Source organism: Mobula birostris, chromosome 4 (assembly GCF_030028105.1).
Source record: "Mobula birostris isolate sMobBir1 chromosome 4, sMobBir1.hap1, whole genome shotgun sequence".
Classification (NCBI taxonomy): domain Eukaryota; kingdom Metazoa; phylum Chordata; class Chondrichthyes; order Myliobatiformes; family Myliobatidae; genus Mobula; species Mobula birostris.
Window position 1 is genome coordinate 53,603,835 of NC_092373.1, and position 27,694 is coordinate 53,631,528.

The 27,694-nt window shown below is 41.6% G+C and overlaps 1 protein-coding gene across 4 annotated transcripts in view; it reads right to left on the reverse strand.

Moving 5' to 3' along the window:
• The window catches only part of LOC140196334 (coiled-coil domain-containing protein 150-like), a 136,517-nt gene that overhangs the window by 41,351 nt on the left and 67,472 nt on the right, over nucleotides 1-27,694 (reverse strand). For all 4 annotated transcript variants that reach the window (XM_072255349.1, XM_072255353.1, XM_072255350.1 and 1 more), the window contains 3 exons: nucleotides 7,845-7,938; nucleotides 6,055-6,218; nucleotides 2,887-3,013 (listed from right to left, as the gene is read on the reverse strand). In XM_072255349.1, coding sequence (XP_072111450.1) covers nucleotides 2,887-3,013; nucleotides 6,055-6,218; nucleotides 7,845-7,938 — 385 coding nt within the window. The remainder of the gene's footprint in view (nucleotides 1-2,886; nucleotides 3,014-6,054; nucleotides 6,219-7,844; nucleotides 7,939-27,694) is intronic.

Sequence of the window (27,694 nt, forward strand, 5' to 3'; positions counted from 1 at the left end):
GGATCAGCAAATTTGAAGTGACACTGAGATTGGGTGTAGTGGACAACAAGGAAGACTATCAGAGCTTGCAGTGGGATCTGGACCAGCTAGAAAAATGGCAGATGGAAGTTAATGCAGTCAAGTGCAAGGGGTTGCTCTTCGGCAGGATCAGCCAGGGTAGGTCTTACACAGTGAGCGGTAGACCACTGAAGAGTGCGGTACAACAAAGGAATCTGTGAATACAAGTCCATAATTCACTGAAAGTGGCATCACAGGTAAATAAGGTTGTAAAAAAAAGCTTTTGGTACACTGGCCTTCATAAATCAAAGTATTGAGTACAGGAGATGGAATGATATGTTGAAGTTTTATAAGATGTTGGTGAGGTCTAATTTGAAGTATTGTGTCCAGTTTTGGGCATCTACCTGCAGGAAAGATGTAAATAAGATTGAAAGAGTACAGAGAAAATTTACAAGGATTTTGCTGGGACTGGAGGACCAGAGTTATCAGGAAAGATTTAATAGGTTAGGACTTTACTCCTTGGAATGCAGAAGATTCAAGGGAGTTTTGACAGAGGTATACAAAATTATGAGGAACATAGGTAGGGCAAATGCAAGCAGGCTTTTTCCACTGAGGTTGGGTGGGACTACAACGAGAGGTCATGAGTTAACAGTGAAAGGTGAAAAATTTAAGGGGAACACAAGGGTAACTTCATCGCTCAGAGGGTTATTAAAGTGTGGAACGAGCTGCCATCGCAGTGATGCAAGCAAGGTCAATTTCAACATTTCAGAGAAGTTTGGATAGGTACATAGATGGTTGGGTATGGAGGGCTAAGGCCTGGGTGCAGGTTGAAGGGAGTAAGTGGTTTTAAATGGTTCTGCAAAGACTAGATGGACGGAAAGGCATGTTTCTATGTTGCATTTTTCTATGTCTCTAACCCCTTTGCCCACCTGTCTGTCCTTTCAATACGATGTGCATCCTTGGTTGATAAGCTTTCAGCTGTGATCTTCTTTCGGCCACATGTCCGCAAGTCATACCTCCCAATTTCTAATTATGCTACAAGATCACCTACCGTATTTCCTATATCGCATGCATTCAAATATTATATCTCCGGTCCTGTATTCACCACCTTTTTCAATTTTGTCTCCATGGTGCTTGAAGTTTAATTCTTATCCCTTTCCTAAACTTTTTGTCTCATTCTTTTTCAAACATTTAATAATTTATGCTTGTATTTAGCTTAATTGGAGTAGATTTTATTCATTTTGAGCTTCTGACTGAGATTCTAAAGCAGCAGTCTCCAACCACCGGGCCGTGGACCGGTACCGGACTGCAAAGCATGTGCTACCGGGCCGCAAGGAAACAATATGATTTGGCAATAGGAGTCAGCTGGACCTTTCCTCATTCCCGGTCACGGCCACTGTTGAGCCATTACGCATGCGAGGTCATTACCCGCGCCTCATCCATGTCAGCGTGGGAAAGAGATCAACTCCTTGAGCTTGCAAATGATGGCAGGCTGAAAAGTACGTTTGACATAACATCTCTGTCGGCATTCTGGATCAAAGTCAAGGCTAAATATCCTGAGATAGCCACGAAAGCACTGAAAACGTTGCTTCCATTTCCAACATTTTTCTGCGAAGCGGAGTTTTCTGCAATGAATGCAAGGAAAACTAAATTGCGGAATAGACTGGACATAAGGAACCCCTGTCGAGTATCGCTGTCTCCCATCACCCCTTGATAGGACCGTGTTGTGCGGGGAAACAAGCCCACGGCTCCCACTGATTCAGCGATATTGGTGTGTTGCACTGATTTTATATGTTCATATAGGGAAAATATGCGCTGTGTGTTTAATATCCAAACGTTACTTAAAATGTTATGATGCTATTGACTTACTTATATAACCATATAACAATTACAGCACGGAAAGAGGCCATCTCTGCCCTTCCAGTCCGTGCCGAACGCTACTCTCACCTAGTCCCACCGACCTGCACACAGCCCATAACCCTCCATTCCTTTCCTGTCCATATACCTGTACAATTTTTCTTCAAATGATAATATCGAACCTGCTTCTGCCACCTCTACACTTACTTCAAGCCCCCCTGATAATTGACTTATCACTATATTCATGCAAGGAAAATACGCGCTGTGTGATTAATATTAAATTCGTTAGATAAACCCTTTTAGAAACGAAATTGAATGTATTAGCCACTTACCACCTATATTCCAGTCGTGATTAACACCCCCCCCCACCCACCGAACAGAATCGCGAAAAAGGATTTGCAGGGGAAAGAAAATCGGCAGGTCACGACACACATGCGTACCGGTGCCCGCGCAAGGCTTCATGGTCATTGTAGTCTTTATCGGGGTAAACACAACGTATTTGACTGCTATTCTTGTCCGTTGGCAACCCTACCTGCCCCCCCCCATCCACCAGGGTCGGCCAGTCCGCAAGAATATTGTCAATATTAAACCGGTCCGCAATGCAAAAAAGGTTGAGGATCCCTGTTCTAAAGGATTCTCAACCTCAGCAAGACAGTCACGGAATCTTACTTTCTGAAGACCAACTACTTAGTGATTTTCAAAAGCCATCTCATTTTGTAAAAATTGGAACTACAAACACAATTAAGCAATATATATTTACAGTACATACTTTTGAATTTCCTCTTAAAGTCCAGCTTATGGTATAACTCAAACTTACCCACAGCCGTGTAATTGATTTGTTACTTGAACATGAGCACTATTTTCCTCTGTAAGTTTTGAATCCAACAATTTTAGATATAATTGTTATAAAGAGAGAAGTACCTTATTACTATTGCTTTCTTTTTGAAGACTTTATGCACTTACATAAATTATTAAAGTCCATTATCTTTAGATTTATTTGTTTTAGGAAAGATAGAATGGTATTTATCTTACTTCTATTATTTCTTTCTGACTGGCTTTTCTTGCAATCTCTCTCTCACGTTGGAACTGTTTTTTCAAAATTTCAATTTGTTCTTCGAACTTTTTGGATGCCAGTTTTGCATTCTCAACTTCTTGCTCTCTGCAGTTTTTTTTAGGAAGGAGGGGCAATAAAAGATTAGAATATAGGCGGGTGTAATATATAGTTATCATCAGCATGCAATTCAAAAGTGTAGCAGCTACAACCAATATATGTCTTACAAGCACCCAACATGTACAGCCCATACATATGAACAAGCATTTAGGAGACCAGTGAGATGGATTTCATGGCTATTGTGGAGCTGCAGGCATCTTCTACAATTTGGGGACTTGGCTAAAGGACATATTTCCTATGTGAACTGTTCGGGTTATGAACTACTCTGAGGAGTGGACTGCTGTAATCTGCTGAAGACATACTAGGTTTTGAAGACAACTTTAAGTGGTATAAAAAGAAGTAAAATCTCTAAATTTCAGAGATAAAGACCAAAAAAAACTGAAATCTCCATAAACACGAGGAATTCTGCAGATGCTGGAAATTCAAGCAACACACATCAAAGTTGCTGGTGAATGCAGCAGGCCAGTCAGCAGCTCTAGGAAGAGGTACAGTCAACGTTTCGGGCCGAGACCCTTCGTCAGGACTGGCGAAGGGTCTCGGCCCGAAACGTCGACTGTACCTGAAACCTCCATGATCAGTCATGTCCAATTGCATAGTCTTTCACAAAATGCAGAAGAAAGACAATTGAAAAATATAGATATCAAAAAGCAAGACAAAATTATTAAGATACAAGGAGGGCAACGACAGGTGTAATCATCCAAATGATGATTATAAATATTTAAAGTAGCTTGAATATTTTCAAAGAGGCAGATATTATGTCACTCAAAATGGATTTTTTGGTTTAAGTGTTTATTTATTAAAATAATTATTAGTTCCTCAGAGTTCCTGCTGAGAAAGACTGTGATTCAGAAATCTCCCAATACCAATTTTTGGCATTAAAACAGTCATCCTAAGACCATGAAGGCTGCACAAAGAGCAAGAACTTCAATTGTGACAGTACCAGACCGTTTTGTTGGGTTTCCCTATCTAGCAAGTGCTGAAACTGTCATTGAATTGATGGGAGGAGGTGAATCGGGCAGAGCTCTCCAGATTGGGATAGCACTCATGGATATCTGTCAGGCTAGGAAAAAAACTGTATTTGTAATAGGCATATTCTTTTTCAAGGGAGCACAGAGATCCTACAGGGCTATAGCCAGATGTGTCTTGAAGTAAGTTGCAAGGTCACTATTAGAATACAAGTACAGACTTTGAATGCTTATGCTTTGGAAAAGCAGCAAAGTACCCTTTACTCAACTCTAGATTAACCCAGTTTTCAATAGTACAGCATATTTTATTTTAGAGCTGTGTAAGTAAATTTTCTTATATTTGACTGGGCATATAATCTTGACCTGGAATTGTTTGGGTATGAGAGTCCTGAGTGATGGTAGAGGTTTTCTGAAAACCATAAATTATTAGGAGGCAATAAAGTAAAAATAGCTGTAGCAAAGGTACTATTTCCAATCCATGGGTCTCTTGGAGAACCCACAGGTCCATCTAGACCTCAAATATCCTAGTGCTTAGTAGGAAGACAGGGAAGTTACGTGACAGATGTAGAAATTATATGTATTTCCATTGGGTTACAGTATATCCACTCTATTTGGAAGTACAGAGGATTCCAGTTAACTGGGATACATCAGGCCAGTACGTTTTAATCTATGTAAGTGGCTGCCCCAATTAGCCAAAGCTGCATGGATATAGTTAAGATGGTATTAAAAATACAAACTAAATATTTAAATGAAATACAGAACAAATTAGGTCTGTACCAATAGTACTACAGCGCTATAAAACTGTGTGTTAGTTCCTAATAGTTATCGACAGAAGAATTCATCCAGTGTATGCGATGAACAAAATCAGTGCAGCCACCTAGTGCAGATAATAGACTGCTTTCATTCAATGCTTTCAACAATTGCATCCTCCAAATCTTCATTTTCATTGTAACATTCAAGATTATTGTTGATTGATACCTTCAAATTCTTCATAGTCTCTAGTTTGTTGAAGTAGTGAAATCATTTCATTTTCAGTTCCAGGCGTTTCTGGCATCTCTAAGCCTGAATCCTTGAAACTACAGTGAGCAAAACAGTTCAGAATTGTCTTCCTGCTCATTTCTCATGAACTATCAGTGACAAAATTCACTAGTTTTTTTTAAATACAAACAAACACAACTGATGCTATTTAAAAACTGCTCGCTTTAAGCACAGTGTAGCGTCCAACGGCCACACAAGTGTGCGCGGCTGATGCTACTTAGAACGTGTTCAACAAGTCTCCTGTCCCAATGAAGTAGCATAGTGTCTCAAATAAACAAAGAGAATCCTGGCAATTTTCTGGATTTGCTTTTGTTCTTTTAAGAGTTGTTCCAAATAAGTGGCTGTCCCAATTAACTGATACCCCAATTAACCAGAATCCATTGTACATTTTTTTAACAGCATTGCGTTGGAGATTTGATGCAATTGTTTTCCCCTCGTATTTCTTCCCTTAGCCTGAACTAGAAATGTTACCTTCACTTTTACACATCATCAAGTCCTGTTTATGACGTAATATAAAACAAACACTTTGTTGACTTTGTATTGGACAAACAAGGTTGGGAATCAATAAAGAAGCTAATCAACTAAATGATTCACAGTATTGAACTTGATTTCCTTTGTATTTTATAATTGAAGAATATTTTTTGTGTAGAGTAAAGCTTCTATAATCCAGCATACTCAGGACTTTAATGGTGCTGACTTGGCAGATTCCCCAATTACTGAATGTTATTCATGTTAATACCTCAACACTTTAATTCACTATTTAAAAATGATACACACTATTATAATATATTGTCTACTGAATAAGATATGACAAAAGGAGCAGTGGGAAGTGGAAGTGTGGTAAATTGAAAGACAGCAAAAGAATCAAGACTCCAACGAACTGAATTGAAGGGATGTTTGAGAACTAGGCCCCAACAAGTGGAAAGAGAGCAGGTGAATGGAAAGGAAATATGAAAGCCAGAGCATGGATGAAGCGATTACTAGAGTTTTACTGCAATTATCTACTTATACCCATGTGATCCTGACCTGTTGTGCAGAATTTGCTGATTTTCTTTCTTGTACAAATCATCCTGGAGATAAGTTAATTTGACCTGTAAATTATTGCTTGCATGCAAAGTCTCTTCCAAGCTGTGTGCTAGTTTCTGATTCTCTTGTCTGGAAACCTCTAGTCCTTTTTGGAAAGGCATCTCCTTAGTCAACAATAAGAAATCAATTTGAAATTATTTCAACAAGTTATTTAATGAATAGCTTTGTTATATGCTGCTGAATGAGTGGTTTGTGCTTAAATTCTAGCTTCCACAAAACCACCATTTCATTGATAACAATTTCTTACCTTTGGTAAAAAATTAACTAGTTATCCACATTGATCACATCATAAAGCAAGAAAAGCATAAAGCACCCAAGGTTTTTAAAAATACTATGGGGCAAATAATGAAATAAAACAGAAAATGGTAATTGCATCTGCATGCAGTGTTAAAACATTGCACTCAATGAGCAGAAGAATGTTCAGCTTGAACCAACTGAGCAAACTCTTGAGGGGGAGGAAATCTTCCCAGAGCAAACCTTTTGGAGGGTCATTGCTACGTTGATTGTTTGGAATAAAGAAGAAGGTAAAACAGATGACCATTGGTTTGAAAGGTACAAGGCATAGGTAATCAGGTGATATCTATGGAGGTTTACTTCAATAGTAAGCATACTTGATTCGATACTATTTCAGTAGATACAAAGGGTGATAGTGGAATGCAGACAGGCACAAACATATGTACACAGATGTTTCAGAAACTTAGGAATAGTTTGATATGCAGCTGAGATGGTTTGGAAAAGGCTTAAGTAATTGATTAATCTGTCAAATAGATTGAATATATCAAAAAACATCAGCTAGGTATTGTGATAACTCAGGACATGAAGTCAAAATTGTTACCACAACATTTACTAGGCTCCTTCAATGATAATAAATCAAAACATTCGAAGTTCAAAGTAAATTTATTATCTCAGTAGATATGTATTGCCAAATACTACATTGAGATTCATTTTGTTGTAGTCATTTGCAGGAAAAAAATACGATCCAGTTTTACGAAAAACTACACATAAACAAAGACTGACAAATAACTAATGTGCAAAAGATGACAAAATGTACAAATGAAAATATTACTGAAAGCATAAATTGTAAAGTGTCCTTGACAGTGGGTTTGTCAGTCATAGAATCAGTTTGGAGTAGTGTTGAATGAAGTGATCCAATCCAGTTCAGGAGCCTGATAGTTGTAGAGTAATAACTCTTCCTGAACCTGGTGGTGTGGGACCTAAGGCTCCAGTACCTCCTGTCTGGTGGTAGTAGCAGAAAGGTCATCTGGCCTGGATGGTGGGGGTCTTTGATAATGGATACTGCTTTCTCGTGACAGTACTCCACCATCTTCTTTATTCCAAAAATCAATGTAGCAATGACCCTCCAATGCACTCAATGGTAGGGAAGTCTTTGCCTAGAATGGACTGGGCTGCATCCACTACTTCCTGTAGCCTTTTTCGCTCCTGGGCATTGGTGTTTCCAATCAGAATGTGATGTAAACCAATTACAATATTCTCTACTGTGCATCATAGACATTATTTAGTTTTTGGTGACACGTCAAGCCTACACAAACTGCTAAGAAAGTAGAAGTACTGTTGTGCCTTCTCTGTGGTGACACTTATGTCCCAGGACAAATTCTCTGATCAATCTCCCTACCAGGATCCTAGAGTGCATTTGTTCTATAGCTCATGCAATACATATGATTGAAAATAAACTCTTCATGAAAAATTAACGATTAAAATATCACACTTACTTGAATACTATGTCGTGCTTCCATGTTAGCCAGCTGATTCTGTAAATCTTCGAGCTCAGCGTGAAGACTCTGTAGAATTACTTGAGCTTGAGATCTGGACAGAAAATGAACATATAACACATGCAGTTATTGACATTATTAAGTGTATATTCATAATTAACATGTTCTGGCATGGTTCTTAACTTTGCTGAACACCAAATATAATACAAATAATTTGCTGATATATAATTCAATGTTCTTTGAACAGATAATAATTATCAATTGCAAGGAACCATTGAAGAAGAACCTCCAAAAGAAACAAAATGAAACCTCTTACTCAAATGGCTGCCCTGTTATTTTTGTACATTACCTTTTTCACGCCACAAGACATAGTAGCATTTGGCCAATTGAGTCTGCTCCGCCATTCCATCATGGCTGATCTATTATCCCACTCAGCTCCATTCTTCTGTCCTCTCTCTGTACCCTTTGATGCCCTTACAGATCAAAAACCAATGCCAATGATTTGGCCTTCACAGCCATTTGTGGCAACGAATACTATAGATGCACCAGCCGATGGCTAAAGAAATTCTTCCTCATCATTGTCCCTCTATTCTGAAGCTGTGCCCTCTGGTCCTAGACTCCCCGACTATAAGAAGCATCCTCTCCACATCCACTCTATCTAGGACTTACAATATTAGATAGGTTTCAATTGAATCCCCCTCATTCTTCTAAACTCCAGCAAGTACAGGCCCATCAATTCTATCATCCAAATCATTGAAAAGAAGCAGTCCCAACACTGGCCCCTGCAAAACACTACTAGTCACTGGCAGCCAACCAGAAAAGGACCCCTTTGTTCCCACTCTTTGCCTCCTGCCAGTCAGTCAATCTACTATTCATGTTCGTATACTTCCTGTAATATTATGCGCTCTTATCTTGTTTATCAGTTCAAAGGCCTTCTGGAAATTAAAGTAAACAACATCCATTGATCCTCCTTTGTCCATCCTGTCTATTATTTCCTTAAAGCATTCTAACAGATCTGTCAGGCAAGATTTCCTTTCAAGGAAACCATGCTAACTTTATCCCATTCTGATATGTCAATCCATGGCCTCCTCTACTGTCAAGATGAAGCCACACTCAGGTTGGAGGAACAACACCTTATATTCTGTCTGGGGAGCCTCCAAGCTGATGGCATGAACATTGATTTCTCTAACTCCTGTTAATGCCCCTCCTCCCCTTCTCACCACATCCCTTATTTATTATTTATTTATTTAATTTCCTCTCTTTTCCCCCCCCCCCCCCCACACACACACAGACACCTTTTTTCTCTCTCTGTCCCTCTCACAATCACTCCTTGCCTGCTCTCCATCTTCCTTTGGGCTCCCCTCCCCCTTTCTTTCTCCCTAAGCCTCCTGTCCCATAATCCTCCCCCTTCTCCAGCCATGTATCCCTTTTGCCAATCAACTTCCCAGCTCTTAGCTTCATCCCTCCCCCTCTTGTCTTCTCCTATCATTTCAGATCCCTGCCTCCCCCTCCCACTTTCAAATCTCTCAGTATCTCTTCGTTCAGTTAGTCCTGACGAAGGGTCTCGGCCCGAAATGTTGACTGCAATTCTTCCTATAGATGTTGCCTGGCCTGCTGCGTTCCACCAGCATTTTGTATGTCATGCTAACTTTAGCTTATTTTATCACATACCCAAAAACCTCATTCTTAATAATGGACTCCAATAACTTCCCAACCACTGAAGTTATGCTAATTGACCTATCTCTTGTGCTTAAGATGTGCTGAGCATTGAAGGAATCATTTTGCAGCAGACTCAAGTTTATTTTTATGGCAGAAAGGATCTTCATCAGACTAACAGACAGCAATCCCCTGATTCAAGACAGATATCTTTCATGCAATTTTTGTACATAAAAAGCCTTTATAAAATTGAAAGCATTAAATAAATTCCGAGGACTTATTTTCCTGTTCTTTCTGCTACAACTTACAAAATGACAGAAAGAAAATAAACTCTCAATGAGAAAAAAAAGCCAGAAACAACCAGAGTGGTAGAGAGGAGAGAAAAATATGAAATGAAAAGAAAATAAATCATTACCTACGTATCAAATTTGAAACAAAAAAGATGCTTAGAAATTAGACTATGTGGTACCACATTTTTATGCACTGTCCAATTCACCTTCAGTAAAACATAAGAGTTGAAAAATTAGTGATTTGTTGCATGAATTGTGAATCCATAATTGTTCCACTGAATCATCCATGCATATGATAGATGAGCACAAGGAGGAACCAAACCAACAACAAACCTGTGGAAAGCACTCCCATAACATTTATTTTCAGGTACAATTAACATTTCCATCATCTGAGATTCATTTGCACAGAAGCAGATTTTCAAGCACCTGGAAGGACTATTTCAGAATAACTATAGGAAACTTGCCTGAACAGTTCCTACTTTGGTACTAAGAAACCAACTCAGGTAGACTCAAGTTAAATAATTTACTTAACTGGCAGTCAATTAAGGCCTCCCTTTTCTCATACCTGCACAGCTCTCTTCAGCATTCTTGAACATTAAAAAAGATTTCTTCTGGGGAGGTGTTGCATTTGAATAATAAGTGAAATTGGTGTAGTGTCCACTTGATATTGACTTCAGGAAGAAGTTGAGGGAATACACACCAGTTCTCACCGAGGCATCAGCAATTTAAAGGATGAGCAGTTTCAAGTTTCTGGATGTCAGCATCTCAGTAGATCTATACTGGGACCAATATATTGACGCAATTATGAATAAAGCTCATCAGGGGCTATACTTCTTTAGGAGTTTTTGGAGATTTTAAAGTTCAAAGTACATTTATTATCCAAGTATGTATCTGTAACGCAATGTAAGGTTTCACTGCTAATGTAATAGCCTCTCTGTAATGTTTCACTGCTAAGGTAATAGTTTCTCTGTATCAGCAATGTTTGGATTATGACTAGAGATTTATGTCATCTTTGCGGCTTTAGAATGTATGCTAGCCAATGACAGGCATGTTGTTCTTTCTTGTGGGTCTGGGAGCAGGGATTTCATGGTCTTTTGGCGGCGAGGGATGAAAGGAGAAGGCACAAATGGAAAGAGTTGGTAACCGCTGGAGTGGACTCGGAGTGAGGGTCCAACGGTCAGCAATGCTTGGAGGAGGTCAATGGGAGTCAAATGGACGATTCCGTGAGCTCCAACTTGCACTTTAAACTGTTTCATTAAAATGGGCCCTTTTTCTCTTTATTTTCTTTACTACCCCTATAGTCAGATTAAGATTTATAAAGTTCAATCGTTTAATTGCATACGGTGTAATATCTGATATTTTTCGGTTGGGATTTATAAACGGGCAACACATCATGCAGTATCCACACAAACAAGATTTCTCAGTTTGGCAGGGCCAGAGGCTGTCCTACTCTAGACAAATGTATGCTGGCTGAACCTCAGGGTTACAATTGTGGGGGTATCGTTCAGGATTGATTCCATTGGATGCTGCGTGATTGCCCTGAGCATTGAACAAGTGGGTTGTGTGTTTTAAGTCTGTGCTGGTATGGATGCGGGCAGAGTGGAGCACTGGTGCACCTCTATGGGGTTACCAGTAACTAATGTGTGCATGTTGAGCGGGGTGGATATTTATACCCTGGATGAATTGTTAATTCGATTTTTAAGTACGGTTAAAGCTGTTGGCAAAGTTGAGGTTGTAGTGCAGAGGTCTGATAAAATGGCGGGCTCGGGCCTTGTTTTAGTTCAGACTAACGCTGACGTAACAGTAGTGGAACCGCCAGCGTCTATCGGTGCCCCAGGTGAAGCGGGCTTATGACCTGTCCACATTGTCAGGGAGGAGGAGAATGTAGTGGAGCGGTCTGAATCACAAGTCGAGTTTCCCGTAGCTGGGGGCGGAGAGTTCAAAGACAGGGTTCTATCATTTCTGAGGAGTGAGGGGAAGAGGAGTATGAGACTTGGACGGAGCAGACCTCTCAGTTGTTAGATGAGTAGCAGTGCCATGATGACATAAAGTGACAGAGATTGGTTGAAAGTTTGAGTGGGCAGGCTGCTGATGTGGTGAGAGCTGTGAAAGCACATTAACCTTTAGCTAGCATTGCTGATTATCTGGGTGCATTGGACAGCACCTTTGGTACAAAAGAGAGCCCACTGGAGCTCATGGTGGGGTTTCAGAACATGCATCAGGAAAAGGGGGAGAAGCTTTCCGTTTACATTTTTTGGCTAGAGAGGCAGCTAAATTGCTTGCGGTGCAGAGGGATCATTCAGGCGGCTGAGGTGGATCAGTTAAGAATGGACCAGATAGCCAGGGGTGCCCAGTCACAGGACCTGATTGCTTGGGGTCTCCGACAGTCTTTTAAGACACGCCCCCCTCTCTCTTTTGAAAAGCTGATCAGAGACGTACGGGAGGAGGACGACACATCGGAAGCGTGGGAGGGCTCCGTCAGCAGGGTACAGTCCTCGGTAGTAGCCCCTTGTGGTGAAGTGACCATGGATAGCCTGCCTCAGGAAGCAGTAGAGGATATTGTGGCAGAGTTGAGAACTGAGATGTCTCAGCTGTTATCAATGGGTGTGACCCCCTCATATGATGGAGCTGATATGGTGGCGGATCCCATAAGAAGACGAACAATGCGGAGGGCTGTTAGCAGCCGGTGTCACGCGAGAAGGAGAGTGAGCTCCCAGCTACCTAAGCAGAGAGAGTCGTTGGGAAAATGTAAAGGAAACCCAGTGAGGGAACAGCCTGGTGTCTCTGGGAGAACACATTCCTAGCAATATACCAAGGAACTTCCGAAAGCGAAAGACCCTATTCCTGAAGGCTTAGTGGGACCATGCTCCAGTGTGTCACTTCGGATAGAGGGTACATATGCTAAAGCCATACTCAACACCAGGTCGCAGGTCACGTTGTTGTACCATTCGTTTTACAACCACTATCTGAAGCATTTACCACTGACACCATACAGTGCACTGGAAATCTGGGGAAACAGTGCCAGTGATTATCCATACGACAGTTATTTGTCAGTGAAGCTGGAGTTTTCGGAGGTCGATGTGGGAGTGTCTGAGGACCTTGATACATCAGTGCTGGTTTGTCCGGACCCCGTTGAGAAGGGTGTTGTTTCGATTCTGGTGGGGACCAACACCCCTCTTATGAGGAGGCTCATGGAGGCCTGCAAGGAGAAGGCCGGCGAGAGCTTTCTGGGAATATTGTCTGTGCACCCGGGATTTCGAGCTGCTTTTGAGGAAGTTCATGGCTGCATTGGGCCAATACCAACTTTAGACGAGGGACTGTGTGGTTCACCCAGGCGAAGCCAATGGTGGTACATCCTGGGGAAGTAGCGCGAGTGATGGGGACACCCAAATTTCCCAGAGTGCCTGAGGGTGAGGCCCTCTTAGTGGATGCTCCAGAAGACCATGAGGTGGAGTTGGGATTTCCTGCTGGGGTACCACTGAGGCCCAAACTGCAGATGGCAGTGATTGCCAAGACCACTACGAAGTAGGAGGTCATCTTCAGGCAGGGGATGCCCTTTGCGCATCTGCTCCCGGTGACGGTAATGTCTAGTGTCCCCCTGAGACAAGCCAGGGAGAAACTATTGGAAAAAGGGGGAAAGTTGACCGCTGAGTCATTCAACTTCAGGGACTCCCCGGTTCCTGCGGGTTGGAAGCAGAGTTTGGTAGAGAAGATGTTGAAGCTGGAAAATGTCTTTTGCACTGATGAATTTGATGTGGGTTGTTCCAAGAGCACTCGTCACACTATCCAGGCGACTGAGGGCACCCCGTTTAGAGAGAGATCGCAGAGGTGCAGGACATTCGGCAGCATTTGTGTAAGTTGAAGGAAGCTGGGATCATCACCGATTCCCGAAGCCTCTATGCGTCCCCGTTAGTAGTGGCCTGAAAGAAGAATGGGAAGAAACGGATGTGCGTGGACTATAGGACTCTGAACAGGTGCACCGTCCCTGACCAGTATACGGTCCCGAGGATCGAAGACACACTGGCCTATCTGAGTGGTGCAAAGTGGTTCAGTGCTGGACTTGAGGAGTGGACATTACCAGATCCCATTGAGTGAGGCCGACAAAGAGAAGATGGCATTTAAATGTCCCCTGGGATTCTTGCAGTTCAAAAGGATGCTCCAGGGCATATCGGGAGCCCCTGCAATCTTCCAGCGGGTCATGGAGAAGACGGTGGGGGATATGAACTTTCTTGAGGTATTGGTATATCTGGATGACCTCCTAGTGTTTGGATCCACCTTGGAGGAACATGAAGCGAGGTTACTGAAGGTGCTCAGTCGCCTGAAAGCTGAAGGGTTAAAGCTTTCCCTGGACAAGTGCCAGTTCTGCAAAATATCGGTTAGCTATGTTTGGCACATAGTCTCACAGGATGGAGTAGCTAACTGATCCAGCTAAGATAGAGGTGGTGACCACTTGGCCAAGATCCCAGACTGTGAGCACTCTGCGCTCGTTCCTTGGGTTCTATGGTTACTATCGGAGGTTCTTGAAGGGCTAAGCAAACGTGAGTCACCCATCGAATCAGCTTCTGTATGGTTACCTTCCCTTGGGGAAGAAAAGGAGTAGGAGAAAAAGGACAGGGGGGTGGAGAGTATCTTAGTCCGTCAGAGCCCTTTGGACCGAGGTAGGATGCAAAATGTGAAGAGGCCTTTCATTCGCTGAAGGTGCTGCTGGCCCAGGCACCAGTGCTGGCTTTTGCGGACCCCTGATTGCCGAATGTACTGCACACGGATGGCAGCCGAGAGGGCTTGGGGGGGGCGTCCTGTATCAGGATCAGGCCATCAGTTTGAGACCCATTGCATTTGTCAGCCGGAGTGTCTCGCCCTCCAAGAAAACCTATCCCACACACGTGTTGAAATTTCTGGCTTTGAAATGGGCAGCGGTGGATAAGCTGAGTGACTGCCTCTACGGGGCCAAGTTTCAGGTGAAGATGGAAAACAACCCCCTAACTTATATACTAACCTTGGCGAAACTGGATGCAACAGGCCATCGGTGGTTGGTGGTGTTGTCTGCCTATGATTTCAGCCTGAAGTACCAGCTGGGAAGCAGGAACATTGATGCTGATGCTTTGTCCTGACGGGTGCAGGAGGAACTGGACAGGGACGAGGACTGGGAGAGTGTTTCTGCCCCAAGGGTGAAGGCCACGTGTCAGTTTGCCATCACCATGAGGGCAGAAGGAAAGGAGGGGCAGGATCGAGTAGTGGATCAATTGGCAGCTTCTGATGACGCCATTCCCCAAGTTTACTGTAACCTGACTGTTCTGAAGATAAATCAGCTGCCAGAATTGAGTTTTGGGGCAGTGGCAGCTGCTCAGCAAGATGATCCAGACATCGGTATCATTTGGTCAGCGGTCAAAAAGGGAGTCATGACTCAGGCGGAGAAGACGAAATACATGTCGGTGCCTCCATTACTGAGAGAATGGCCTCGGCTGAGTTGTGGAACCAGATCTTGTACCGGGTCACGTCACCCCCAGACCGACCTCGGCGTTGCCAGCTGGTTCAGCTGAAGTAGTATCGGAGGATTGTGTTGAAGTCACTTCAAGATAACTCTAGACATTCGGGGGTGGAAAAGACCTATGGATTGCTCAGAGACCAGTTTTACTGGCCCTGGATGAAGTCGGAGGTCGAAGAATACTGCAGGTCATGCATTCGATGCATACAGTGGAAGACACTGCCTACGCGGGCAGCTCCCTTGTCCCACTTGCAGAGTGTGGGGCCCCTGGACCTGGTATGCATGGATTTCCTGTCAATAGAATCCAATGCCAGCAACTCAGCGAATATCTTAGTCATCGTGGACCACACCACCAGATAGGTGCAGGCTTTTCCTACCAAGGACCAGAGGGCATCTACGATGGCCAAGGTGTTATGGGAGAAGTATTTCATTTATTATGGCCTTCCCAGACGGATACATAGTGACCAGGGGCGGGATTTCGAAAACGGCTCATTCATGAGTTACTGGGCATGCTTGTGGTCAAGAAGTCGAGAACAACGCCCTATCACCTGCAGGATGACCCCCAGCCCAAGAGATTGAAACATGCTTGAGACCCTGGAGATCAGCAAGAAAGGCAGGTGGAGTCAACATATTGGACATCTGGTTCACAGTTACAACTGTACTCAAAATGAAGCTACTGGGTAATCGAGCCCGAGGTTCGGCGGGAGCGGAGGCCTCCGCAACCGTGACTCGGCTTACGGACTTGTTTCAGCAAGGAGCCCAGCCATCCAGGATTAAGTGTCGGCTTTGGGGCCCGAACCAAGCGACAGCCCAGGCCCCCGGCAGCTGGAAGTGGCAGCACAGCTTCCCCCGTTACTCGGCCCAACCCCCCCCCGGGATACGTCCACAAACATCAAAGAGCTGACAACAAAACACTGCATCGATGGAAACCTGGAAAGATGCACTACTTACCGAGGAAGCATGGGAAAAGAGCTGGGCTGCTGGTCAGATTGAAGCTGAGGGGCTTCAGGGTCCCTATGTCCTCCATCTTACTAGCTAATGTGCAAGCCATAGAGAACAAGGTGGATGATCTAAAGGGAGACTCACCTACTGCAGGGAGATGCAGAACTACTGTGTATTCTGTTTCACCGAGACCTGGCTCTCCCCTGCCACCCTGACTGTGCCATCTGACTGGAGGGATTTTCGATCCATCCGATGGACCGCACGGCATCTTTGGGCAAGACGAGGGGAGGTGGTGCCTGCCTACTGATCAATACTGCGTGGTGCTCGGACACAGTGGCAATGACAAGCTTCTGCAGCCCGGACCTGGAACACCTGTCGGTGAAGTGTCGTCCCTACTATCTGCCACGGCATTCACCTCGGTCATACTGACAGTGGTCTACATTCCCCCCCAGGTGGACATGGAGTGTGCTCTGAACATACTGTATGCGAACATCAGTAAACTTGAGACCAGGTATCCGGAGGCTTTGCTCATTACAGCCGGGGACTTTAACCAGGCCAACCTCAGGAAGGTGCTGCTAAAGTTATACCAACATGTCTCCTGCCCCACTAGAGGCCCAAATATACTTGACCATTGCTACAGAGCAGTCAAGGATGCCTACTGTTCTGTCCCACGACCTCACTTCGGAAAATCGGACCATCAGGCCATACTGCTCCTCCCGGCTTACAAACAGAAACTGAAGCGGGAGGTCACGGTGTCAAAAGTAGTGTCGCGTTGGATGGCGGAAACGGATGAGGTCCTCCGTGACTGCTTTGAATTGGTGGACTGGTTAGTACTCAAGGACTTGGCAGCTAACCTCGATGAGTATACCTCAGCTGTCACGGACTTTATTTGGAAATGCATGGAGGACCGTGTGTCTCGCAAGACGATCCGGGTATTCCCTAACCAGAAACCTTGGATGAATTATGAGGTCAAGTCCCTTTTAAAGGCTAGAGCTGTGGCTTTTAGGTCCAGGGATACCAGTCGCTACACGGAATCCAGGCGTGAACTCCGGAAAGCCATTAAGGGCGCCAAGAGGCAATATCGAGCCAAGTTGGAAGCCCAGGATGCCGGTAGACTATGGCAGGGTCTAAATGAGATCACTGGGCGCAAAGAAAAGGCTGGGAATATCAATAACTGTAGCGCTTCTCTTCCTGACGAATTTAACGTATTCTACGCAAGATTCGAACAGAAGAGGAGCGTCCCGCTCCCTCCAGATGAACCGGACCTGGTGGCATCGAGATTCATCATCACTGAGGAGGACTTTAGAAGGGGCTTCCTGAAGATTAATCCAAGGAAGGCGACAGGCCCAGATGGAGTCCCAGGACAGGTTCTCCGGGCCTGTGCAAGCGAGCTAGCTGGCGTGTTTGCTGATACCTTCAACTACTCCTTGCTTCAGTCTAAGATCCCCTCGTGTTTTAAGAAGGCAACGATAATCCCAGTGCCGTAGAAGAGCAGGGTGGTATGGCTGAATGACTATCGACCTGTGGCTCTGACATCAATTGCTATGAAGTGCTTCGAGAGATTGGTTATTTGGTTATGGCACACATCAACCACAGCCTACCGGTCAACCTCGCGCTTTGCAATTCGCATACTGGAGAAACAGGTCAACAGCAGATGCCATCTCTCTGGCCTTACATTCCTCCTTAGGACACCTGGAGAATAAAGACGCATACGTTAAGGCTCCTTTTAATTGACTACAGCTCTGCCTTTAATACCATCATTCCAAATAAACTGATTCCTAAGCTCCGGAACCTGGGCCTTAGCACTCAGATCTGCAGCTGGATCTTCAACTTCCTCACAGACAGGACCCAAGCTGTAAAAATAGGGGACAAACTCTCCCCTACAATCACTCTGAGCACCGGTGCCCCACAAGACTGTGTACTCAGCCCCCTGCTGTACTCACTGTATACCCATGCCTGTGTAGCCAAGTTTCCATCAAACTCAATATATAAGTTTGCTGATGACATAACAATTGTAGGCCGTATCTCGGGTGATAATGAGTTTGAGTACAGAGAGAAAATTAAGAACCTGGTGGCATGGTGCAAAGACAATAATCTATCCCTCAACGTCAGCAAGACAAAGGAATTGGTTGTTGACTTCAGCAGGAGTAGTGGACCGCACGACCCACACAACCCAATTTACATTGGTGGTGCGCAAGTGCAACAGGTCAAAAGCATTAAGTTCCTCGGGGTCAATATCACAAATGACCTGACTTGGTCCAACCAAGCACAGTTCACTGCCAAGAAGGCCCACCAGCACCTTTACTTACTGAGAAAACTAAAGAAATTTGGCCTGTCCCCTAAAACCCTCACTAATTTTTATAGATGCACCATAGAAAGCATTCTTCTAGGGTGCATCACAACCTGGTACAGAAGTTGTCCTGTCCAAGACCGAAAGAAGCTGCAGAAGATCGTGAACATGGCGCAGCACATCACACAAACCAATCTTCCATCCTTGGACTCAATTTACACCGCACACTGTCGGAGTGTGCTGCCAGGATAATCAAGGTCACGACCCACCCAGCCAACACATTTTTTGTCCCTCTTCCCTCCGGGAGAAGGCTCAGGAGCTTGAAGACTTGTACAGCCAGATTTGGGAACAGCTTCTTTCCAACTGTGATAAGACTGCTGAACGGATCCTGACCCGGGTCTGGGCTGTACCCTCCAAATATCCGGACCTGCCTCTCGGTTTTTTTGCACTACCTTACTTTCCATTTTTCAATTTTCTATTTATGATTTATAATTTAAATTTTTAATATTTACTAATTTTTACTTTTTTAATATTTTTTACGTTTAATATTTGTAATCCAGGGAGCGGGAAGCACAGAATCAAATATCGCTGTGATGATTGTACTTTCTAGTATCAATTGTTTGGCAACAATAAAGTATGAAGTAAAGTACTCGCCATATTATCTGGTGTTTGGGCACGAGGTGAGGTTGCCCATTGACCTTTGTTTTGGGACTGACGAGGGTGACATACAACCGAAGACTTATCTGGAGTTGGTGTCTGACATGAGAAGAGAGCCAAAAAGGGCTTATGAATTAGCTGGGGTCGCAGTTGGAAGTAAGAAGAGGTATGATCAAAAGGTGAGGTTCTCCCAACTCCTGCCGGGAGAACAGGTCCTCATCAGGAATTTGGGGTTACCTGGGAAACATAAGTCGGCGGACCGCTGGGCGGCTAAGCCCCATGTGATGGAGAGTCAAATGCCAAACCTACCAGTTTTTCGAGTGAAACCAGAGAATGGGAATGGGCCTATCAAGATTCTCCATTGGAACCACCTGCTGCCGCAGGACAAGAGGTGCAGGTAGACCCAGACCTCGTAAGACGACTCTGCGGAAATGTGGGGCAGCTTCAGGGCCTGCAGTAGGAGAGGTTAGGTTGGTCCCCACCCCTGAGAGGGATACTGATTCAGAGAATGAGGACTTGAATGGGTGGTACATGCTGCCTTTTGCTAACTCACCACTGACTGAGGAAGAGACTTCCAGCCCTTCTCCCGCTGAGTCAGGTGAAGTAGGGTGGACAGCCTGGGTTGCAGCAGGACTCTGCAAGGGATGAAGTGGGGCTTGGCCACGGGACAGAGGGGTCCGAGTTGCAGGTGGGCACGGGTGATAGGTTGAGGGAGGCCTCGCCAGGTAGACCGGAAGTCTCCCCAGTAGTATCTGAACCTGAAGAGTTAGGTGAGGGGGTACGGAGGTCTCAGAGAATTAGACCACTGGATAGGCTGGTCTACGTAGCACCCAGGGAACACAAGTGTGACCCCTACTGTTTTGGGGAGCTATGTCACTACCTTTTGCACCTGGATTGGACTTAGTGTTTTGCAGGAAGAAAGTTGGCGAATTATCTCAACGTCATGAGGACATGACTAAATTTGGTACAGGGGAAAGTTTAACACCCTGTAAGGTTTCACTGCTAATGTAATAGCCTCTCCGTAATGTTTCACTGCTAAGATAATGGTTTCTCTGTAGCAGCAATGTTTGGGTTATGACTAGAGATAACGGTGGCTTTGGAATGTATGCTAGCCAATGAGAGGCATGTTGTTTTTTCTTGTGGGTCTGGGAGCAGGGATTTCGCAGTCTTTTGTTAATGAGAGATGAAGAGAGAAGACACGTTTGTCAGGTTCAATTAATGTTTTTTGAATAGAATCCAATTTTCCATCCATCTGTTTAAATTCAGCACTGAGTTGCTGGAACTCCTCCAAAAGTTCATTTTTATGCTTCCGATGTGTTACCATAATCGATTCCAAAGTTACAGGAGGGTCCTCTTCTTTTTCAGTAACTTTAGCATGACTCACCATAAAGCAATATTGCGTTTAAAAGTAAGTTTTCAAAACAAGTTGGAAGCAGTAAATTATAAAGAGTAGGAGCACCTATAAAAGCGCTGCTACTCCATCAACAGCCAGTAGAGAAGTAGAGAACTTTAATTGAACACAATAAATGGATAAAAGAGAACAAAGTCACTCTGACGATGGTCGACGCGAAGATTGACAACCTGGAACAGATCTATGATAAACAGCTTATCGACTTAGAAAATAGAAACAGAAGAAATAATCTATGTATTCTGGGTTTTAAAGAGTCATTGGAAGGTAATCAGCCTTCAGAATTTTTTGCAAACATTTTGGCTAAATTATTTCTGAATATTTTTAAATCCCCACCTAAGATAGACCGAGCTCAAAGATCGCCTTTACCAAGACCTCCTCTGGGAGAACGCCCTCGTTCAGTGATAACTTGTCTTCACGACTTTCAAACAAAGGAACTTGTAATTCGTGAATCTCGTTGGAAAGGTTTGATTGATTATGAAGACCACAAGTTCAGAATTGTGGAAGATGTTGCACCTGAAGTGTTGAATGAGCACTTCAAATTTTAAAAAGTCATGTCTGAGCTGTATAATAAAGGTTTTAAACCCTCTCTTCGATACCTCGCTCATCTTAGAATCATTTTGAAAAATAGCTCTGACAGATGGTTTCATTCGACTGAAGAAGTGCAGGATTTCTTGAGTGCCGAATTGATTTCAGAAGTTTAACTGTTCAATAACTCTTTACACAAATTTATGTTGCGTCTGCCTGATGGATCCTTTTTTTAAATCAGCAGTTCAACTGCTCGCTACTTTCTTTTATGAACAATTGTTTTTTTTTACTCTTGGTATACCTCCATATCTAATTTTTTTTGTATTTTTATCTCGTTTAGAAAATTAAGGATTTAATATTAGTAAGTTTTCTTTGTGTTAATACTTTCTAAGTTAATATGTTTTGAACTTTCTTATTTCTTTCTAATATTTTTATACTATAATTCTTCATGAGGTTTTGCTTAATATGTTTAATTTTGCTCTGTTTTTTGTTATGTCTTGTTGGAAGCAGGTTTGCCTTGAAATTTTTTTTTGGAGCTTATTGGAAAATGTAAACACATACATTGTATTTTCTTTGTATTACAGTATTTACTCAACAGTATTTCAGTATTTACTCAAATGCACACATTGTATTTTCTATATTTACTATGTAACCACTGCTAGCTGAATAGAAGGTATTCACTATGTAGCCATGACTTTTGACCTAATCACTATTAATTCATGAAGAGAACTAGAATGAAACCAAGTAGAAAGATAACGGTGGCGAGTAAGGTGATGAAATATGTGGCAGTATGTCAACACAAGACTAATTAAGAAATAACTGTGGTTAGGGATGAGAGGACACCTGGTCTAAAACGTAAACTAGGACATAATTAAATTGGGGCGTAAAACAATAGTGGAAAGTCGAGAGCGGATATATTGACGATATGTAATCACAGGCCGACTGGATATGATAATGTAGCTAAGATAGGAAATTGCTATAAAAAATGTTGTATACAAGCCTCCATGGGCAGGCAGCTACTAGCTTTCTGATTGTCTCAGCTTTGATTTGCAAATTAAAGTTTAAAACGTCTTGGCGAGTTTTCTGCATCTCCTTGTCATTTGTGAGAAATGAGAAACCACGACAAGCTCAGCCAGTAGATTGTTTTGGGAGGGATGATAGGTTTAGTTGTCGACTGCCCTTTGGTCAATCTTCTCTCTTTGGGTGAGGGCTGGGGGGAGGTTTTCTTTTTTTCTATCAGCTGTTTGGTTCTCTTAGCTTCATTTGTTGCTTGGTTACTTTTTCTTAAAGCTCATTGTTTGGATTTAATATATACTCCAGCAGTTTTTATTCAAACATCTCCTTTAAGCAATATTTAAAATGGACCATATTTCTAATTTACTTAGTTTTAATGTGAGAGGAGTAATCCATCCTGTGAAACATAATAAGATATTTAATTATATTAAGAAATTGAATGTCTCAATTATTTTTTTTTACAAGAAACACATGTTCGTAACTGTAATAATTTACGTTTTTTCAGATGGTGGAAGGGTTTATCTTTCCATTCCTCCTTTCAGGCTAAGGCAAGAAGTGTTTAGATTTTTATAGACAATGCAGTTTCTTTCATTCAACATAATGTGCTGTCTGATACCAACAGGTGTTTTGTTATAGTCTCAGGGAAATTAGATAATAAATGAATAGTTTTTGCTAATTTGTATGCCCGAATATAGGTGATCCAGGCTTTTATGAATGTTTTTGTTTTTACCAGATTTAAGTTTATATTCTTTGATTTTAGGAGGAGACTTCAACTGTTGTTTAGATCCTGTTTTAGACCGTTCTTCTTCTAAACGATTGACTTGTAGTCTATCTGCCTCCTTTACTCAATCTTTTCTAATGAAGTGTGATATTGTTGATGTTTGGCGTTTTCTACATCCAACAGATAAAGAGTACTCATTTTTTTCTCATGTTCATCATACGTATTCCAGAATTGATTATTTTTTTTGTTGATAGCCAATTGATTCCATTAGTTCGGTCCTGTGAATATAAAGAAATTGCTGTTTCAGGTCATGCTCCTGTGTTTTTATCTTTAAATCTTCCAGGTATCTCCCAAATAAATAGATTCTGGCATTTTAATTCAACTCTGTTATCAGATAGAGATTTTAAAACATTTTTGGAGAGACACATTATTCTCTTTTTTGAAGAGAATACGCTAGAAGAGACTTCTAGTCTTATTTTATGGGATGCTTTTAAGGCTTATATTAGAGGTCAAATTATTTCTTTTATGCTAGTTAGGAAAAAAGCTAATAAAGAGAGAATTGAATTAGCCAATCAGTTGAAACAATTAGACCAAAAATATGCTTTGGCTCCAGATCCTGTTTTATATAAAAGAAGTGTTGAAATTAAAACTAAATATGATCTGCTCTTAACTTATCCAATTGAAATGCAACTTTTAAAAGATAATATTCTATTGTTCAGTTTTATATTCATGGAGATAAAACGGGTAAACTATTAGCTAACCAATTAAAGACCTTTATAGTTAAACGTCAAACTTAAGAAATTTGTAAATCTAATGGTGATAAAACATCTGATCATTTCGAAATAAATGATGCTTTCAGAGAATTCTACTCTAAACTTTATAGTTCTGATCCTCCCAAAAATAACATTCTAATGAATAATTTTTTAGATCGATTAAACATTCCTACACTTTCTGATGATATTCAAAAATTGTTGGATCAACCTATTTCCTATGAGGAAATTGCTGAGGTTGTTCATTATTTGCATTCGAGGAAGGCTCCCGGTCCTGATGGATTTTATGAAGAGTTTTACAAGGCTTGCTCCTCTTTGCTTATACCTCATTTTTATTCTGTCCTTTCCGACTCTTTTAATTTAGGTAAGTTGCCACAATCTTTTTATGAAGTCTCTACTTCGCTTATTCTTAAAAAGAATAAGAACCCAATTGAATGTTCTTCTTATAGACCTATTTCCTTACTTAATGTTGATACTAAAATTTTATCTAAACTTTTGGCTTGTAGGATTGAAAATATTTTGCCATCTATTATCTCCGATGATCGGACTGGATTTATCAAAAATTGATACTCCCACTTTAATATTCGTTGTTTATTGAATGATATCTATTCCCCTTCTAAAGAGATTTCAGAATGTGTGATATCCTTAGATGCTGAGAAAGCCTTTGATCGGGTTGAATGGAATTATTTATTTAAAACTTTAGAAAAATTTAACTTTGGGCTCGATTTTATTCGATGAATTACTTTATTTTTCTCCTTCCGCTCAGGTTCTTACTAATTCTCAGTACTCTAAACCATTCAACCTTTATCACGGAACTAGACAAGGTTCTCCCTTGAGTCCTTTGCTTTTTTATTTGGCCTTAGAACCTTTAGCTACCGCTTTCCGGGAATCTAATGATATCACTGGTACTTTAAAGAGGGGTATTATCCATAAAGTTTCGCTTTATGCTGATGACCTTTTGCTCTACATTTCTAATGTGGAGTCTTCTTTCCTTCTCTACTTTCTTTACTTCCTTGCTTTAGTCAGTTTTCTGGATATAAACTTAACTTTCATAAGAGTGAACTTTTTCCTTTGAATAATTTGGTATTAGTTAATACTAATCTTCCTTTTAAAATTGTAAGAAATCTATTTACTTATTTGGGCGTAACAATTACTAGGAATTATAAATCTCTTATTAAGGAAAATTTTTTTACACTTCTGAATAATGTTAAGAAGGCACTTTCAAATTGGTCACCCCTCTCTCTATCGTTGATTGGCCGAATTAATTCTATTAAAATGAATATTTTGCCTAAATTTTTATATTTATTTCAGGCCATACCTGTTTTTTATTCCTAAATCCTTTTTGATTCTTTGGATTCTATTATATCTTCTTATATATGGAAGAATAAAGTTTCTCGATTAAATAAAGTTCATCTTCAAAAAGCTAAAAAGAAGGGAGGTTTAGTCTTACCCAATTTCAGGTTTTATTACTGGGCAGTCAATATACGAAATCTTACGTTTGAGTTAATGATATTAATCAAGATAATGATATTAATAAAGATATTAATCAAGAGGACTGTCCGATCTGGGTTTCTTTAGAAGCTAATTCTGTTAATAAATTCTCTATTATTTCTCTTCTCGGATCCTCAATTCCTTTATCTTTAAGTAATTTAACTGATAATTTTGTAGTTAAAAACACTTTGAGGATTTGGGTACAATTTAGAAAATATTTTGGTTTACTGAGTTTTTCACTTTCCAGTCCCATTTTTTCTAACTTTTTTTTCAACTGTCTATGTCTGATGTAGTTTTCAAAGAGTGGAATAGATTGGGTCTTAAATGTTCTTATGATATGTTTGTTGAAGGGACTCTATCTTCATTTGAACAACTGCCAGTTAAGTATAGCCCACCGAGAACTCACTTTTTCGATATTTACAAATTAGAGACTTTACAAAATGCATCTATTTCTAATATTTATGCTATGTTGTCAGGAATGAGAAATATTCCTTTAGGTAAAATTAAAAATCTTTGGGAACAAAAATTACAAATTTTAATTTCCGAGGACACTTGGAATGAAATTTTTAAATTGGTTAATACTTACCATAGAACCATAGAAACTACAGCACAGAAACAGGCCCTTTGGCCCTTCTTGGCTGTGCCGAACCATTTTCTGCCTAGTCCCACTGACCTGCACACGGACCATATCCCTCCATACACCTCCCATCCATGTATCTGTCCAATTTATTCTTAAATGTTAAAAAAGAACCCACATTTACCACCTCGTCTGGCAGCTCATTCCATAGTCCCACCACTCTGTGTGAAGAAGCCCCCCCTAATGTTCCCTTTAAACTTTTCCCCCCTCACCCTTAACCCATGTCCTCTGGTTTTTTTTTTCTCCCCTTGCCTGAGTGGAAAAAGCCTGCTTGCATTTCACTCTATCTATACCCATCATAATTTTATATACCTCTATCAAATCTCCCCTCATTCTTCTACGCTCCAGGGAATAAAGTCCTAACCTATTCAACCTTTCTCTGTAACTGAGTTTCTCTAGTCCCGGCAACATGCTTGTAAACCTTCTCTGCACTCTTTCAACCTTATTTATATCCTTCCTGTAATTTGATGACCAAAACTGAACACAATACTCCAGATTCGGCCTCACCAATGTCTTATACAACCTCATCATAACATTCCAGCTCTTATACTCAATACTTCGATTAATAAAGGCCAATGTACCAAAAGCTCCCTTTACGACCCTATCTACCTGTGACGACACTTTTAGGGAATTTTGTATCTGTATTCCCAGATCCCTCTGTTCCACTGCACTCCTCAGTGCCTTACCATTAACCCTGTATGTTCTACATTGGTTTGTCCTTCCAACGTGCAATACCTCACACTTGTCAGTATTAAACTCCATCTGCTATTTTTCAGCCCATTTTTCCAGCTGGTCCAAGTCCCTCTGCAGGCTCTGAAAACCTTCCTCACTGTCTACTACACCTCCAATCTTTGTATCATCAGCAAACTTGCTGATCCAATTTACCACATTATCATCCAGATCATTGATATAGATGACAAATAACAATGGACCCAGCACTGATCCCTGTGGCACACCACTAGTCACAGGCCTCCAGTCAGAGAAGCAATTCTCTACCACCACTCTCTGGCTTCTTCCATCGAGCCAATGTCTAATCCAATTTACCACCTCTCCATGTATACCTAGCGACTGAATTTTCCTAACTAACCTCCCATGTGGGACCTTGTCAAAGGCCTTACTGAAGTCCATGTAGACAATATCCACTGCCTTCCCTTCATCCACTTTCCTGGTAACCTCCTCGAAAAACTCCAACAGATTGGTCAAACATGACCTACCACGCACAAAGCCATGTTGACTCTCCCTAATAAGCCCCTGTCTATCCAAATGCTTGTAGATTCTGTCTCTTAGTACTCCCTCCAATAATTTACCTACTACTGACGTTAAACTCACCGGCCTATAATTTCCCGGATTACTTTTTGATCCTTTTTTAAACAACGGAACAACATGAGCCACTCTCCAATCCTCCGGCGTTCTTCGTTATGTGCCTGTCATTCCCTTCTACAATTTAAAGTGGTTCATAGAGCCCATATGTCTAAAGATAAGCTGTCTTGTTTTTATTCGGATATATCTTCCTTTTGTGATAGATGTAATATTGGAGAAGCTTCATTAATCCATATGTTTTGGACTTGTCCAAGTCTTGAAAAATATTGGAAGGAAGTATTTCAAACTTTTTCGGTGCTTGTTAAAGTAAATTTTAAACTTAATCCTTTGACAGCCTTATTTGGTATTGCTGAAGGAAATGATATTATTTTGAAGAAACAAGGTCGGCGTACTTTGGCCTTTATTTCTCTTATAGCCGGGAGGGCATTGTTGCTTAAGTGGAAGGATGCCACTCCGCTTACTGATACTCATCGGTTACATGATGTTATTTCTTGCTTAAATTTAGAGAAGACTTGCTGTTCAATTTATGAACCTAGACAAGATTTTTTAAAATTGTGGAGACCTTCTTTGAATTATTTTCATAATCTTTGATTTGCTATTAAGCACAAATGTTGACAAATAATATGTTCTACTACATGTTA